Here is a 19,159-nt window from a genome sequence, read left to right as displayed (position 1 = left end):
GGATCCCTGGCTGGATTAATAAATGCACTGAAGGATGTTTATTCAGTACTGTGCAGTCCTATTGTGACATTAGTTGGTGTTTCAGATTTTTTTTAAATGGACATAATGCCAAATAGTTTGAAACCTGGATGTTCTGCCTCAGCTGAACAACATCTCTAAAACTGCAGTTATGATAAAATGAAGTTCCTGCATTTAGCTAACTCCAGTCACAGCCCCCAACGTGCCAGTTAAAATGGTGGAACAGGAACAAACTATCTAAAGGTTCATTGAAGACTATAAACAAAATGTGTTTTTTTCCTCATAAGTCATGTATGTCTAAAATAAGAAATTGGGAAACTGAAACATGCAGCTGAAGCAAAAATGGATGCAATTCATCAGCATGGAACATTTTAAGTAATAGTTCTTAACAATAGTAAACACATCAACAATGCATTATCAACAGTTGAACAGAAGAGACAGTGGGTGAAGGAAAGGCATTCATAAACTTTAGTGGCTGAGATAAAAACTTTATTTTGTGATACATAGCTTTTTTGCTTTGGATACAAAGAAACTGCTAAACATTGTTGTACAGCAAAACATTTTAAAACTCTTCAACTTATGTGCTTAGAATTTTAATTAAACCCTTCACTGTTAATGAAGAATCTTCAACCTGAGTTTAAAATAGTTGAAATCTTTGCTTTTTTTTCTGTCTGACATTTCTCTATTTATTATTTTTATTTTTGCAGTGTTACAAATCTCCATTTCACTTTCTTCCATATCTCCCTTGTATTCTGGTGGTCCTGGATGATATGCTACCATTGTAAAATACCACTCCGTTGACTGTTTGACTTTGACCAGCAAGGCCAGGCATCCACCAACTTTTGGGACTTGCAGTAAAATTGTACATCAAAATTCTAAAGTATTGTGCCTGCTACATATTCAGGATGTACCTCTGCTGTTGAGTTTATATTGTCCTGCTTAAATATAGTGATGACCTGATGATAACCTAACCAATTCTAAATTGTAGTGGCTGCTAGCTCGGTCATTGTAAAGCCACTATATTGTTCAACTAGCTTCAGTTATCTTTCATGATCTCAGATCAGCATCTTGATGTGGTACACCTATGAGGTGGGATGGATTATCTCAGCAAAGCAGAAGTGCTCACTATCAAAAATTTAGACAGATTTGTGGACAAAATTTGAAAGAAATGGTAATATTGTTTATCTAGAATGAATTTCAGATCTTTGAGTCCATCTCATGAAAAATGGGAGCAAAAACAAAAGTGTTGCGTTTATATTTTTGTTGAGTGTAATTTGAGCCTGAGAGGGTTAAAGGGAAAGTGAGCCCCAGAAGAGCTCTGCAGGCCTCACTACATTGATTCAACAATTACAAAGGAAAACTGGAAAAATTTGACCTCAGTGAGAGCTCCGAGGCTATAAAACTACAGCTGACTAAAACAACACAAAGGGCTCTTTCACATTTACTAAAAAGTGTCTTGAAGACTTTTGGAGAAATATTCTGTTCACTAACAAAACCAAACTTGCAACATGCATATAGCTACAGTCAAACATGGTCGTGGTAGTGTGATGATCCTGGGCTGATGTGAAGCTCCATGAAATGTGTCCAGCCACTTGTGACCTCAGCGTTTTCCCTCGATAAATTTTATTTTTTTGTTCATTCTGATTCTTTTTGTCTGTCATTCCCATATCACTGAAGGGACCTGGAGTTCCGCTGGGGTGCAGCGTGTCCCATACGGAGGCCAACGTTTACTAGTTCAGTCATCAAACATTCTCCTCACTATGCTGCATCAGTGGTCTTAGCTAGGTAGAATGACTAACTCTAACTAAACAAAGAAACAGTAAAAGGAAAGTGAAGCACTGAATTGGTGACATACGGCACACCTGTTCTTCTTGCTTTTCCAAAGAACTCTCATTTTTCTGGTTTGTAGCTTTGCGGCAGATCTAGCTTCGATGGCCATTTTGGAGGGCAATACAGTGTTTGGAGGTTCTCAGGAGACCATTTTAGGGCGTTTTTCTTAAAAGGACTTCAGTCTGACTCTGCCAACCATTCCCACAGCACACACTGCTCCTCTACCTCACTTCACTTGGCTAGCCACTACTTTAGGAAAAAAAAAACTGAGGGGAGAGAAAGCTGGCACTTCACTAACAAGCACAGACGGGTGAGTGGGATCGTCCCGTTTCCCTGGGGAGCAGGGCGGAGCACGTTCACTGAAGAGCACCAGTAATTAGACATGAGGGGGATAGCCACCAAGCTTTTTATTGCAACACAGACTCAACCCAAAGTATTTATTTCTGTGCGGCATTTTTAAAGGCAGTCTTTTAAAGGCAAAGTGAGAAAAATTAGGGAGTTAAAAGGACTTGTTACTCCCCCCTCCCCTGTGGCAGTGGTTCTAGTTGTGGGCGCTGTCCATTTGGATGTTGATGGTGCTGATGGTTACGGTCTAACCTGTTTGCACAGGAGAGAAAGCAGCAAGATGTCCATCTGTCTGTTTACCAAGCTAAAACATGCAACTATGAACCCCAGTACATAATTGGCAGGGATCTAAGAGTCATGTTTATTAAAAAAAAATCAAATATTGAACTAATTTCATGGATATTTAGAACAACTGACAACAGGAATAATGCATTTATGAAGTTGCGCTTTCATTTTGAGTTTGTCAAACAGTAGTCAACTAAATTAGGTGTATTCAGGAACAATGAGGATGTATAATAGTCACATTTACATATGCAAATTCTGCATGTTGCCAGAGATGGAAAAACTTCAGTTATTGGAACATCTGACGATGATGCAACAAATTCTATGGATCTGCACAGGCTGTTCCTTCCTATGTACTTTAGTTTTTTGGTTCTCCTTTAAATTAACATAAAGGATCATTTCTCTGTGTAATACTAAGAAATTAGACAAGGGTAACTTGAATTGGATGACAGAAAGAGGAAGTGATGGTATGAGAAATTTTTGGTATTAAGACCCATATTCAGCCTTCAGTTCTTGTTAGAGGGTTGGCTTCTCTCCACTGTGGCATCATGAAGTTCAGTAACTCCATGATGCATAGCTTTAACTCATCAATATACCAGCCTCACTCCACCCAGCAGCAGACCTCCTGGAGCCCCTGTAGCAGGCTGCTGAGGTGGCACAGATTGAGTCATCTTCTTTTTGTAGTTTGACCAAGACTGATTCTTGATGAACAGTGGAAAAGTCACTTATGTCACAAGTGATGAGAGGTGTTTCATCCTTTACAATGGGCAGTACCAAACATGACTGTCTGTGTAACTTTCCTTACTCCTTTCCTTCCTCACCTCCAGACCTCCCCTTGTTTTGTGATGTGTGGTTTTCAAAGCTCACATACATGTGACATGATTTGTGACTCATTTTGTGAATGAGGTGAATGGGCATTAGGACGAGTCTCACACAGAGGACCCAGAGAGAGGGTTCTGGCAAACTGACACATCTAAATAAAACTGTACATGTAAAATAAACTTGAGAACTACACGTTCAGTGGGAAATAACTATCTGTCCTACAATGTAAATGAACAGATATGATCAAGTTTTCTGCATAGAGGTAGTTATAGCATGTTACTGTGTTAGAGTTGTTTGACACAATCAAATGACCAATGTAAATATTTTTTTGGATTCCAATTCCAAATGACAATGGCAGGGAAAGCTAAAAAGCATTAGACAAATGTTTTTATTGGATCATAGAATGAAAAACTGCTGCCATTTTTATGCTTTTCAGGTTTTTCTTTTATTGTTAAATAATTTGTTTTTCATCAGAACAAAGATTGATGAACTTCACAGGTCTTTGAAATGTGTTTGTATGTATTGCTTTCTGCTGCTGACACTCTCCACCTTGCAGTAATGGATCGGCCACCTCTGAGGATTTATTCTGGAAGCTGGATGCTCTACAGATGTTTGTGATGGACCTGCACTGGCCAGAACCAGAGTTTGCCAAGCATCTGGAACAAAGACTCAAACTGATGGCCAGTGACATGATGGAGGCCTGTGTCAAAAGGTCAGGAGCCTCCAGCATTCTAACATGAGTAAATATTACTGGAGGTCGACTGACATTATCAGCCTGCCAATTTTTGCTTGTTCTTGCTTCATTTTTAGACTGGAATGTATTTGGACATCACAGCATTGCCACTGTTGTGAATATAGAAGGTGTGAATACTATGTACTCCAGGGCTAAGTGCCTCCTCGTGGCTTTGAAATTTAGCAAAACCCTGTTGATCAGCCATCAATTGAAATCATTTGTGCTGAAACAGGAGAATGCCTAAAACATGCAAGGCAAGGGTGCCTTGAGAACTGGAGTTGAAAAATACTGCTCTATAATACTTAGTCAGAAAACATATCTTGCCCAGAAGATTACCAGAATTACAAAAATAATAAGTGCTGTTTCATTTGCCTTACTTCAACCTGAAACTTCACAGATTTCAAGTAATAGCAATTGAAAAACATTCTAATCAAAGGACACATCTAAATAAAACTGTACATGTAAAATAAAATAATTGGTATTGGGCTAAATCAGCAATTGATCAGTGATTGCATATCAAAAATCAGTATTGGCAATAATCAGTTGACTTCTAAATGTCACACCAATTTTTTATTTTTTTTTGCAGAAACTGTTAAAATAAATCAGTCATAATTTTTTGTCCTGCAGGACAAAATCTGCGTTTGAAGCCAAAATGGCAAAAATGAGTCAATCTACAGAATTCCGGGTTCCACTCTCTGTCTGCACCATGTTCAATGTGCTGCTGGATGCTAAGAAGCAGAGCCCCAAACTCTGTGTGCTGGACTGCAACCAGGAGGTAAATTTAACCAGGCATGGTTTGTTGGCTTGATTCACATGACCATAGTACAATGTTTGGCTTATGTAACCTAACCATTGTAATAAATTTATTGTTAATAAAAATAATTAAAGGGAAGATTTATATCAGATCAACTTTTTGAGCTTTATGACATCTGCTCCTGCAGTGCTCTGCCTACTTACCCAAAGCCACTTGGTGCTTCAGTCTCCAGCCGAACGTTTGCCCCACAGTGTCCACTAGACTAGCAGCAGCTATTAGCAAACACCTAGTGGAACTGTGCATCTGCTGAGCTCATCATACAAACTACAACAAACTAAAATCTGTTTCAAATGGCATTGATGGACACCATGGAGAAACATTGTTGTGATGTACTGAAGGAGGAGTTTAGGAAAGGTCAGGAGGATCTTAAAGAAACGATGGCCAACAATCAGTCAGATGGACTGGACAGATTACACCAATTCATCAAAGGGAGCATGGTCATCATATTTGCTTAAATAGTAGCATCCTAAGCAAAATATTAAATAATCACACTGAATCCAGTTTCTTGTTTTCTCTTTCTCTCTCTCTTTTTCTGTCTCTTGCTGCTCACTCATGAATGCACACCACTACAAACATTCAATCACATTTTTCAGTGAAGGATCTCTGAAGGCACTCTTTTATTTGTGTACCTTCGAAAGCTAGGCTTAGCCACATGTCCATTGGCTTTTTGTTCAAATTAGCCGCTGGTTTGAAAAAAACCACGGCAAATTTTGACACACAGGAAAACAGGCCCCCATCCTTTTGACAAACAGGAAAACACGCATACACACCTCCCTCTGATTTTCACTGATATCTTTCTTGCTAGCTGTTGCCAACAAGGAGAATTCACTTCCATCACAAATCTTGTTTTTATGACATGCATTTTTATGCTGAAGCTGAATTCTGATATTGTTGTTGTTCACTGACATTTTACAATTATTAATAAGTTAATTAGTTTGAAATTACATTTTAGTATTCCATTTCATTTTAATATCATAATTCATTGGTGACTTGATTTGATAATTTGCTTATTAATTTTTTATGCCTTAGTATTTTAGTTGCAGTTTGGTAGTTTCAGTTCATGGTTTATTGAATATTTTATTAAATTCTCTTACATCACAAAGAAGTAAGTTGGTTGTGTTATTTCTGGTGCATGCTTGTGGTGTTTGCATTCCATAGGGTTGAATTGATTCCTTCATGAGATAAGAAGATGGAACACATCACCCATTTCTCAAGTCCTTCAATTGGCTCCACTGTAGCTTAGAGAACAGATGTTAAAATACTGTTGTTACGAGATAAGTCATTGAACAGTTTTGCACCACAATAGATTATATTTGCTGTTGTATCAACCTTCTAGACCAGGGGTGCCCAAAGTGGGCTGGCATCCTGCATGTTTTAGTTCTATCGCTGGTTTAACGCACCTGGATCAAATGATGACTCGTTAGAAGGCTTAAGAAGAATATTGACATGCTGAAAAGGTTGTTGGTCCTTCCAGAGAGAGAACTAAAACGTGCAGGATGCTGGCCCTCGAGATAATATCTTGATAATAGCTTGTATTTTAATTGTACAGAGTGGAACTTTAGTCAATATATTGACTAATAATAATAATAATAATAATGGAGGAACTGGGTTCCTTTCTAAGAAAGAAATTCAAATAATTTGCTTCTACTGTTTCATGATTGGTTACTGTATTATGTTTTTCTTGTGTGAACTTTGAACTGCCTTGATGAATTGTTCTACACAAATAAAGTTGATTGATTAGTTAAAAGCATTTTGGTCAGCACTAAAAGCTTTTTATGCAGTTGAATTTATTGAAGCATTGGTCAGCATCTACAACAGTGACTATTAAAGAGAGCAAGGTGTTTACCGATTGGTTGTGATACTTGCATTGACGTGATAGTATACTTAAATAGGTGTGGGTTGAAGTCCTTTTTACTTCTGTCTTAAATTAAACAAGGTGACATTCCTCACTATTTTCAACTGCACATGTAAGATAACAATCTCTTGTCCCACAACATCCTGAAGGTAAAGGAAATATTCCGTACACAGTGGCCAGCAACACCAGCCTGAACAGTTGAAACAACAAAGAATTGGTCCGTGCTGTTCTTTTAAGTCCATTTCTGACCCATCTGAATACTGCAGCTGAAAGACTTCACTACAACTAGAGCAAATATTTCCACAAAATCCTTTTTGATTTTTAACACAACAAAATTTTAGTTTGACATTGCATTGACATGATTCGGTTTGTCTGTATTAGGTTTATTCAGTTTAAAATGTCCAACATCTAAATAACCTTGACTGATATTCTCTGACTGAAAAATAGATAGTTCTAAGGAGCTTTCTAAAGAATAAATGCCTTTATCTGTATTCTTTCAGCTTGTTTTACATGTTTTGCTATAAAGACATCAGTGGGGGAGGCATAAGGATTCTAAATAACAAGTCAATGATAAATTCTCTTACTGATCAATGTTGCAAAGTCTCACAATTGTCGTCTCCTGCTCAGTGTTCTGGGTATTAAAGTAAATCACAGTTGAGATCAAATATTTGTGTCAAGGTGAAATATGTAATGAAAAATTATAATACAAAAATAGAGGAACATGTTTCTGAACTCACAAGGACCTCAAATAGAATAGAGTAGAGATATTTCTATAGGGAGATTTTGTTCCTACATGTGGGTTAGCTTAGCACAATTGGTACTTCAGTTTATCAAACTTATTTAATCAGAGCAGCTCCTTTATACAATATTTCTATGCATCTAAGTTTAAAAATGGCTGTCTGAAAGTGGAAGCTGACATTGTGTTTTGTTATGCTGATTGTTCCTGTTCTTCCTGACAGAATGAATTTTACAACATTTCACTGAGCTCAATAAATAGAAAATTTTTACACCCTGGATACTTAAGTAAAGATCACACTGAACAATAAATGCTTCCACTGCAGACATAGGTCATAAATAATAGCAAATCGGGGGGGAACTGTTTACTCAGTGTCTGTAGGCAGCATAGTTGTGTGTGTTATCGCTCTGGGCCTCCTGCTTTACTCTGGCTTATATATTTGGAGTCTGATGTATTCTAAATCTTCAAGTCCTACACGAAGACCTTCAAGTGAACAATCTTAGAAACTCCTCCTTCAGGGGTCATCTAGAGCACTTTCTCAAGAGATGCCCACTTAGATTCATAGAGAAGCTGTAGCTCTACTCTGAGCTGCTGCAGAATAATCATTTTCTCATCATATACCTAAGTTTTAGTGCAAGAGGCTGCTGAGGAGGAAGCTCAGTGCAGCCACATATTTGCAACCTCATTCTTTGCATCACTCTCCACAGCCCACCTCTCATTCCTTTCTCAGGAATGAGAGATGCAACAAATACTGTTAAACTGCAGGTTTCAGCTTTTCTCTCAGCTATTTCTTCACAACAATAGGTCTGTGTTACATCTGCATCACAGTAGACACAGCCCAGTTCAGGTGTTTAAACCCAAATATACGACTACTGTTCCACTTGAGACAACTTCTTCTTTCCCACCTGAAGGAGGCACGTCTTTCCACTGGAGTGATCCAGTGGCAAGATGGATCATTGAATCAATGTGTTGTTCATCATCAACATGCAGCTTTGTGTCTATGTAGAGATGGTTGCTTCAACCTGTCTTTATAGGGATCAACCCCCTAATTTTGCCAAGAAGCTGATCTCTATACACAGCAGTGAGGAGAAGAATTCTTCATCTTTTTGCGTGAAGCTCCATGTATTTATTGTATCAACTCAGAGTTAATTGTTATTTGTGCAGGTAGTGTACAAGTTTTTATGTCAAGTTTTGGAACCTCATAAGCCAGCTCTATCGACACACAACTGATAGATTGCATCAACATTTTAATGCACGTGTGTTCTCGGCATTAATTTTACTGCATATTTATCCAGTTATGTTGTCTCTCCTCACAGTGTTTGTTCCAAACCTCATATAATTTTCACTACAAAGTTATATATAAATAGATTTAGTAAATGCAGCTTTATACTGATGTGTGGTATGTATAAGACTTAGACTTAGACTTGTACTTTATTGATCCCTTGAGAAGACTCCCTCAGGAAATTAAAGTTACCTGCAGCTTACAGGCAAAAAAGTGGCACACAGTGCGCAAAATACAAAAGAATACAAAAAATACAAATTAAATACAAAGGTACACAGTAAATGTAATGAGAATATAAATACAAAACAAAGAATATAAATACAACACAAAAGAAAATATAGTATATAATATTTTGTTTTGTTTGCGTTTTGATAAGCAAATTAAACAGATTTGAACACTACTTTTTATTTTATATATTGCATAATTGCTCACTGTGTCATCTTTTGTTTGTTTCATGTTCTCCTATGCCCATCTGTCCTGGACATTATTTTTTGGCTTCCAGATTGACATACAATGGGTAAGTCCAACCTCTTATACCTTATTCTCTTCCCATTCATCCCACATGGGGTTCCCATTCTAAAATGGAGTTTTGAAATCTTATCCAATTGTTTATATTTTTGGGGGGATGAAGGGGAGTTCTGAATGCCCCTTTTTAAACTGACATGTTTGCATTAACAGCACTTAAAGGTCAGCTCACCGGTCTTGTTGTCTTTATTGTTCATTGTTCATATATTGTCATATTGTGTTACTGTGGACACACATTAAATATAATGAAACTTCCAAAGCCAAGAAGATAAAACGATTTAATTAGGGAATCTCAAACCTAAAAACCATTGTTGAATGGACAAATTGGATATTTTAGAAGTTTTTGTCAGAGGTGTGTATTGTTCCACTATTGCCATTTGGACAACATTCTTTAGAACTTAATCATTCTACTCAACTGTTTTTGACTTTATTTTTTTATACAATGTTGATGGTTTTAGAGTCAAATCCTGATCATGGTAATCTTACATGGTGCATGTCCATTTCTGTCCATCCACTAGATGAAGCCAATAGGACCTGCAAAAAGTAGAGACCAAAATGGATTCCCTCAACACCTTAGCTGCACCTAGAAATATTTAGTGTTCTCTCAAACCTTTCTCCTCATGCTCAAAACTTCTCTATCATATGGGTTCTACTACAATCGATAGTAGCCACACAGGCATACCCTGAAGGAAACCATTGCACCCAATATAACACTTTCATTCTGTTGGCTGAGAGTTTGCCATGTAATGGTACTTTTTGTTTCTCAAGAGAGCAGAAAAAAAATTGCAAGTGAACAGAAAAGTTTGAGCGGAAATTTGATCTGAGTGGAGAGAAGAGGAAAAACATTTGAGAAGGTACAGAGAATATTTGAAAGAGAACAGAAATTTAGAGTATAAGCATTACAAGTTTGTAGAATAAAGTTGTGAAATCCTGCTTTCATATCTGCTCTCGACTTATGGCAGTAAAATTTCATCAAAGAAAAAGAAAAATGTATTTAATTATTTGGATTTTCTGACATATACCTTCTTCTTTTTTATTTTGTCAAAGATAGTATGGACCTAAAATATTTAGGTGTACACTAACCATAGAAAAATATCTTTTTTTACATATATTAAAAATACAAACAAAGCAAAAAAAATTTACATTTACAAAAAGACAAAGTAAACGTGTGCAGAACATCTAATCAATTGATAAAACTAAATTATTTCATACTTTTGTTTGCTAAGTTGAAATTTCCAGTAGACCTAGCATCAATGTCTCTATGACATTTATGCTAAATGTCTCTGTTGGATTTTGAAACTAAACTGTAAGTATCCAAAGACAGCATTGGTGGCTGAACTGCTGCTGGTCAGTAGCATCATAAACTTTTTGGCAAACATTCCATGGGTCCAGCACACATACTCAACTCTGCTGCTCAACCAACACATCAGCAGTTCTTACAGATGTGGCACCATTCTGCTTCCCAACAGAATGAGATGTTTTGCAAATAAGCACTGTTACAACAAAAAAAATAACCAACCAGATTTTCCTTACCTTTTTTATTATTTAAATTACATCAGTAATCAATAACCTAGTTGCTGTGGTGGGAAAGAGAATGTAGTTAAGACGAGAAAAAAAAGTCAGATTGGCAAAAACAAGGTAAATTGAAAGAAATCTGCTATTTTGCAGACTAGTGGATAAGCAGGAGAAGCTAAATTTGGCTGTGACCTCCCAAGATCTGCAGCTTGTCATCGATCTATGTGCTTTGTTGATTGAAATTTTTAATTTGGGTGCTCTTTAGACGGCCAGTGAAAAGGCATTGTTGGCAAGAGATGAACTCCCCTTCTGCCTCTGCCATTCAGCACTGGGCCTTTTTTTCTCTTCTTCCTTCAAGGGAAAAGGTGCCATGAATATTTTTTCAGGGGCCTGGGGATCGCAGCAAACAAGACATGAAATGGCAGATTAATTGAATCTCGTGTGAGCCTTTGGTCCTTGCTGCTAGACCGGTGCTTTAAAAGAATACAAGGTTGCTCTAATTGTGCAGAGACACAGAAGAAGTATTCTTCAGATTCCTTTGCTTTTCCTGTGTGGATGGGAATTTGATTTAGCAGCAAAAGGCATCTTATTAGCTGCTTAATTCTACAGTGTTACACCGTTGAGAAGATTTTTAACGGCACTCCTAATTTTATGTCTCAATGCTTCTGTCTTAGTTTAGAAAAAATTTGTCATGGTTTTTGTCGTTTCCATGTCTCCCCCCTCCACGAATATGATGCCTCCCTGAGGACCACAGCAACAGTACCACTCCAAAATTGATGTTCTGATTGATGACACATTCGAAGAAATGATTTTCTCCCTCGCATTAAAGGTATTTTCATCCTTGATTCTGTGGTATTGTTTGTACACATTTCTAAAGAATTTTGCTGTACATTACTTTTTTTTTCTTTTCTTGTCTTGCATGAACAAAAAATATTTATCTTTGACATTTGTTTTGTTTAGAATTGACATTTAATACTGTACTGCTTGTGATATTGCATTAGAAGTGAGTTTCTATATTTCATAGGGGGACTTTTTTCTTTGTTTGACTTTATTTACAATTAATAAAGAATTTAATCTTTTCTAAGTAAAATTCCAAAGCATTGGACTTGAGAAATATGTATTTAATAAAAAGGACACTTAAGCATGTTAAAATTATAATATAGTAACTTCATAAAACAAATGTTATTTGTTGTATTCTGTGTCTGCAGTGTACTGCTGTCTTAGAAAGCGTCCTCTTCAAGCTGTCCAGATATGATGAAGGAACGTTCTTCTCCTCCATCCTCTCTTTCACAGTGAGAACCACAAACATGCAGCCTCTTTGTTTTAGATAGCCACATGGGCAGCATCTTATTTATTGGAAACTACATCTTCACAACTAGAGTTCAGTGTGATGATTCTAGTCCTTCATCTTCTCATCCCACTGCTCCCCTTCTCCCTCTTAAAAAGTAAAAGCATCAGCCAAATATGTGGAGGTCCCTGTGAGTCTGCTGCTCTGCCCTTTGTTTTATGATTGTCTGTTATCTCAATTCTGCTTCTACCTGCATTCTTCTAATTGGAATGTTTGGGAACTGAGTGGCTGAAATTCTCTTTTAGTCAGGTTGTTCAACACTTTGTGAATCTGATTCCATCCTCACTTTGTCTTTGATATTGTCTGAATGTAGACAAGCTATCTTCTTGATATTTTCAGAGGACTGGTTGCTGTTTTATATATTTTTAGCTCAACTTAGCTACTTTTCCTTGGCTCAAGCTGGACTGGCCCTCCACTCAATAATTATTGTGTTTGAATATACCGACTGCATTGCCAATGAAACGTTTCCATCCTTCTTTATACTTTTTATATTATTTTTTCAAATTAATCATTACTAACTTATCAATTTTGCTTTTTTGTTAAAATTTTATTTTTCTTTTCTTTTTTAAACAAAAGTTTCAAAGTAAAAACTGGTTTCTACAAAAATGACAAATGAAAATATGAAGCATAAAGTAATATTTTAATTTATTTAATTCTTCTCTTATAAAATGTCAGTGTCTGAAAAAGCACTATAAAAATTTGATGTATTATTAATATTATTACACATATCATTCAATAACTGATTGTATAAATATTCACCTTCTTCCAGTCAGTAGATGCAAATTCAGCTCTTTTTAAGTCCTGACACAAATGTTTTGTTGGATCGGTGTTTGGGCTTTCTCTCTTCACTCCAGAATCTCTACCTTGTTGTTTTCAAACATCTCTGTGGAGCTTTAGCGGGATACTTAGGCTTGTTGACTTGCTGGAAAATGTTCTACATTTACAAGCCTTCTATGGCCTGCTGCTGAGAAGTATCCCCATAGCATGATGCTGCCACCATCATACTTCATCATGTGTTTGGCAATCAAAAAGCTCCAGCTAAAATTTTCTTTCACCTGACCATAGCGTGTCCTACATATTTTTTCTCAAACTCTAGTCCAGCCTTGATATCCAGATGTTTTATGTCCATTCCTTGACTTCTACTTTTAATATTTCTTATTTTTTGATTGGAATATTCTTCAGTCCTCATATTGTTAATGTAGCCAGGAATTCTAATGAACTAGTGAGTGCCCCTTCCAGAGCCAGCTGTTGTTTGTACTACAATAAGTGTGGTGATGGTTGCAACAGCAGTAGAAGTTTGTGAAATGTCTTCTTTTTTTTTCTTAATTGGCAGTATTTTCCAGTAATCAGTTTTGACTTTGATGTTAATGTGAGGTTTATGTCATTTTTTTGGACAAAAAGCAAAATTTTGTAAATAATGATTGATTTGTAAAGCAAGAAAGAGTAAAACATCCAAGAGGGTGAATATTTTTCATAGATGTGTTTTCATGTTTCATGTTCATGTTCAGGTGTGTTTCTAGGAATGGGCTCATCATTGCTCTTGGTAATGGTGGACATTTAGCCCAGAAAAGGTTTTGATAGGAAAGTAACACTTCTTTATTTCCCCACAAAGCTTTAGTGGGATTTTACAAATGATTTAAATTATAATTTTTTCCAGAAGAATAATTCAGTCTTGTTACCTTACGCTTTTCTTGTTTTATTTTATTTTAACAATATTTAAAATAAAATAAAACTTAAAACTTCTGTGTTTAAATATTTGACAATATTTAAACACAAAATCTCTGATCTTAGTCTAACTGAAGCTTGGTCTTAATGAACCTCTGAAGTCTGAACTTGGATTTGAAAGTGATGGCAGCCATAATAACGCCAGAAATCCAGCAGGATTTCTTAACTCTTGTGTGAAATAAGCAGGCTGCGACGACTAATGCAAGCTGATAATTAATTTCATCCAATAATTTGTGTAGTTCTGTGTGTGCAGAAGGTCTTAAGAAACACAAAGTGAGATGCATCACATCTGCAGCCATCACATCTGTCATGTGCAAGGCATCCATGTTAGGTTTAGTCAGTTTTCAAGTGAAGAACTTTTGAATTTCCAAGTCAAAATCTGAACCTACTATGATTTTTTTTAACGTCAAATTCCTAAATTCCATCTTGGGAATACAAATGTAGTTCATCATATCTACTTAAATACTGTTGGACTATACTATAAGAAAAGCCTACAATCAAAGAAAATGTATAAAAGCCCCTGCATGTGGCAACTTTAAACAACTTTAATTTTTAACACCTAGTAAAGATTTATTAGGGTTTGAGGACACAATTAATGTTGCACAGTTCATATTTTTGAAGTTGAATTCTGCCAGAACAATAAAAGTACTTTGATAGTCATAGTGGAGTTATAACATTGTGGAATAAAGCAGAATAAAATCAGTATATTTGCTTTACAAGTTAAACACGCTTGGTTGCACTTTGCTTCACTGCGACTATAAAATAAAATTAAAATTTTATTTACAAGATAGAAGAAGAAAGCAGCAATAAAAGTATGTGCAGCACATAAACGATTCAATATTTTCTAGCTGCTACATGGTCATAATTAAAGTAACACTGCATTGATGTTGGTTGGTATATTTTAAACCATAGTGTCTAAATGTTAGATGTGGGAAAGTAGAGCATGAAGACTAAACCTGAGCTGAAGAGTGGCAGCACAACCCAGCCTACTCCTCCACTCTGCCCCTCCTGATGCTCTCTTGTTCCCATCCAGACTTCCTTCCCAACCGTCTCCTCCCATGAAATTATAGTGTAACACCTACCTTCCCCTGTTGGTCTTTTGTATGGAGGAAACCTGAATCAGGTAAGCCTCTTTGGGATTGAAGAACAAGAGATGAAGTCTCTGAGACCCCTCACTGTGCTGCACCACCTCCTTTGTCACGAAAAGAACAAGCTGTCTGCATTTCACTTTTCACTACATTATAATACATTCCTTCCTATTATTTTCTTAAAAATGAAATCCCCATATAATTTTATTCTGATCTCATTAGCATTAAACAGCAGTGTAGTTTGCCACACTGAAGCAGTTTAACTTTGATGGCACATTCTTGATTGGTAATGAAGACAAAAAAAAAAAAAACTCTGCATGAGAAGCAGCATTTTGATAAAATAAAAACACAAGTTATGTGGAAGAGGTAGAGTAATAGCATTAATTGAATAAATCAGAATAAAAACTATGTGTTTTATTCAAGAATTGCACTTCTCAGGGTGGCAGCAATGTAAAAATTGTGTTTTGGACAACTTGTCCTTCTTGTTTTGTATACTGTATAGTTGAACAATATTAGGCAATATTTTTCAGATTTTACTATTTTGTTGCGATGCTTAACCATAGCAACAGGGTGGTTTGCATCATGAAGCAGCTGATTAACATTGGAAACACTGATGACTTATTACCACACCTGAAACCAGAAAGGTTTCAGGTGTGGTTTAACTCCCAAAGGAGTTAAATAGGAGGCAGAAAATGAACAAAGATAAGAGAAGAAGGAAGCTCAAATCATTTGAATTAACAACCTTTACTTCCCTTTCGGAGTCAATAAAGTATTTTTGAATTTGAATCTATCACAATGGGTAATGTGAGATTAACTAACAAGATGGATGAACTTCAAGCCCTCACAAGTACAAATAATGTAGGAAATTCAGCATCATGTTTTACTGAAACATGGCTTCAATTCAATTAAAATTCAAAGTTCAAATTTAAAAATATTTTATTAATCCCAAAGGGAAATTAACTAATTAATTTAGATACTTCAAAGAGTAATTAAAATGGTGACGACTGTTGACAGGAAAGCTCTTCTGCAATATCTGTACTGCACTGAATCTGAAAAAGCTTTGTGATTAGAATGGTCAGGGTGGTCCATAATTTTCTTTGCCCTATGAAGAATCCTTATTTGCATAGTTATTTCCAGAGGATAAAGAAGGCTCAACGACCTTCTTTATCTGCTTACATCTGGCTCTGATGTAAGCAAACAAACACATATCAGGACCCCCTGCAGTCTGCTTGCTGCTGTGGAGTCAGCAATGATGATGCCATCATACACCTGCTTCAACAAACCCACTGTCATCTGGACAAAGCAGGCATCACTGCGAGGATCATGTTCTTTTATTTATCCAGTGCAACTAACACAATTCATTCTGAATTGCCGACATTTTCTGAATTTCAAAATATACCAGGTAACCACACAATCTAAAAAGCAGAGATTCTGCTATCAAATGCCTGCACCCTCTCAGTACACATCTTCAACATCCTTAACCAACCATAGAGACAGACACACGATCTTCCACTTCCCCCAGGAATCCATTTTGTATCCGGCTGCATATGCCCCATGGGGGCGAGGGCTCTCCTTTGCCCAGTATTTTTATCAAGAAAATTTGATCCATTGCTTTGAGAAACCAACTGACCAGATATGTAATTTGCAATTCAGAAGATATGTACAGAGATGCAAGTCAGCACAGGACAGAGAGCAGAAGCAGATAGAGGAGGGAGAGCAGGAAGATAGTATGTTATAATATTATTCATTCATCAGACATACATACTGGAGAGTTGCTTTGATTTTGTCATGCATGTTCCTTTAATCTCCTGCAGCAACCATTTGGGCTGATTAAACACTTGCCTTCAAGTGAAGACGCTGCAGTCTTCAGTCAAGTCTCTGCCTCACAAAGCACCCTTCTCTGTTCCTCCCTTACTCAGTTCATCCAGACTAGCAGGAACAGCAATTAGCAAACATCTGTACATCTGCTGAGCCCATCATAAGAACTACTTCTTAGTTGAATGCTTAGAATGGTTGTAAATGGTATAACAGAGGAGCACTGTAGTGATGAAGATGCAGTGTCAGAACAACCAAGAGCTTCTTAAAGAGACAAAGGCCAATTCATTAAGTTTGATATATGCAGGAGTTTTATCATGGCTGAAGGTAATATAGCACTTGACGATCTCAATAGTTTCAGTATCAGGTTGCATCTTTCCTCATGTACTTACAGAAAATATTACTTTAGTATATTTTAGGACTGAAATGATTCCTCGAATGATTCAAGTACCTTGATTATTAAAATTCTTTGAGGAAAATGTATCTGCCTTGAAGCTTTGTTAAATTATGTTAAATCATTTAGTGAACTCGCTTGTGCAGAGTTCTCACTTCTGCCTGAGTTGTTGACGAATGTAAGTGTGTCGTTTTTCGGAGGACCAATAAGCATCCTTAAAATAACGGGAGCGATGCTTGGAGAATGGCAACTTTTCTCCTCCTGGAGCTGCCGGTTCAGAGCAAATATTTATACAGGTTACTGGATAAACTTAAACACTGCAGGCAGCTTTGGTTTAGATGCATACTTTTACGGACGAACCGTAAAATAAATTTCATGTCATCCCAGTCGCAACAAATGGGTGGCGAAACGCATTGTGGTGGTATCATGCCGACACTCATTGGTAAATGAGTTTATGTGTGTGACGAATGCAGGAGTCAAATCCCGTCGCTAACATGAACACAAAAGCTATAAATGCCGGGGCAAGGTGAAAGTTCATCTGTTAAACTCACTGAAGATGAATACATAAACCAAAAGCTGGAGTATAGACATTTTTACAAGTCTATTTGTGAGCTTGGCTGCCCCTGCCAGTTTAACAGAAGCATTAACGCCTGGGTGTGATAGGGAATGAACTGCATCAAAATCCCACTGACACCAAATAGGAGAGACCAAAGAAATGGCATATTTCCAGAAAAAGGACAAGCGGTTCCCTATGAAAGGTTCTATGCTTTTTTCGGCATCCTGGAGTTTCCTGTTAAAAAAAAGCAAGGGGTTGCCAGGTACCATCCACCTATTGCTCACAAACTGCCCCAACTGCATAATCAGAGGCATCACTTGTTAGAGCCACTGAAGATGGATGGGCCAAAAACCCAGCATTAGCCAAGGCTTGTTTGGCATCATTGAATGCCTGCACTCTCTCAGGGGTCCACTCTATCTGCTGGTTTGTGCCCCTCGGATAGACAGTTTAGTAACAGTTGATCTGGAGTCTCTCTTTCAATTTGAACCCCTGTTCTTGTGAAAAAAAGCCGTGGTGGCCGTCTTATTGCTCCCTTGTTGTTACCCTCGGTATTTCAATTGTTCGGTCTGTCACTGCTGTTTAGTTTTTCCTTTGTGTCTGTTTTCTTTTATGTACTTGTGATGTTTCACATGTTATGTATTTTTGTGTTAGTAACATTCTGTGTGTTCGGGGGCCTGTATGGCAGATACAATGTACATATTTCACACCTGAATGTGAACTATTGTGAAGGGGAGAAGGTTAGGTGAAAAGACACCAATGGTTGTCTCACATTCTATTTTGGTTTTGATTGGAAGACATTGAGAATAAAACAAGACTCAAATTATTATTTTTTTGTCTTTTTCTGCTAACTTCCACAAATTGAATATAATTTAAAATTGTTGTACAACTTTTCTTCAGGTTAACTTAGAAAGTGAGCTATTATTGTTATGATTTACTTTTCTAAACTACAGGAAAGTTATTAGGGACACTCAAATGTGAAAAAGTGGATTGATGTTGATATGCGATAGTAATACTGCTGTTATGTTAGATTTACCAATGATTTATCTTTTTTTTATTAATCATAAGAATAATAGATTATTAAAATATTTGTTTATAACAACCCTAGTATATTTTAGAACAAGAAAATATATTTTTTTAATTGCAGTAACCTGTGAACATGAACACAACATCCATATGGTAGAAATGAAATAAGATTGAGCATATGGCACCATGCAATTACCAGGTATTTTCACTGCTCTCTGCTTCTGAAAACTAGTCATTATTCAAAAGGCCTCTTCCTCCTCCTGCCACTTCACTGCTTTATCCCTCCATGTCTTTATTGAACAGGAATGTTTCTGTATGGAGTTTCTTTGTATGTCAAATGTTGATGAGTGCCTGGGTGTACTTTATCTGGATGCAGAGGGAATTACTGGTGTTTCACTTCACTTGAAGAACACACGAAGCAGACAAAACAAGCTAGCAGTGCAGCGGAGGACA

At 36.8% G+C, this 19,159-nt stretch overlaps 1 protein-coding gene across 3 annotated transcripts in view; it reads left to right on the top strand.

Moving 5' to 3' along the window:
- The window catches only part of cadps2 (Ca++-dependent secretion activator 2), a 177,274-nt gene that overhangs the window by 140,750 nt on the left and 17,365 nt on the right, over positions 1-19,159 (top strand). For all 3 annotated transcript variants that reach the window (XM_055025422.1, XM_055025423.1, XM_055025421.1), the window contains exons 20-24: positions 3,854-4,009; positions 4,658-4,805; positions 9,220-9,234; positions 11,512-11,586; positions 11,966-12,049. In XM_055025422.1, coding sequence (XP_054881397.1) covers positions 3,854-4,009; positions 4,658-4,805; positions 9,220-9,234; positions 11,512-11,586; positions 11,966-12,049 — 478 coding nt within the window. The remainder of the gene's footprint in view (positions 1-3,853; positions 4,010-4,657; positions 4,806-9,219; positions 9,235-11,511; positions 11,587-11,965; positions 12,050-19,159) is intronic.

Source organism: Poeciliopsis prolifica, unplaced genomic scaffold (assembly GCF_027474105.1).
Source record: "Poeciliopsis prolifica strain line A6 unplaced genomic scaffold, Auburn_PproV2 SCAFFOLD147, whole genome shotgun sequence".
NCBI classification, from domain to species: Eukaryota; Metazoa; Chordata; class Actinopteri; order Cyprinodontiformes; family Poeciliidae; genus Poeciliopsis; species Poeciliopsis prolifica.
This window is presented reverse-complemented; position numbering and strand designations above follow the sequence as displayed.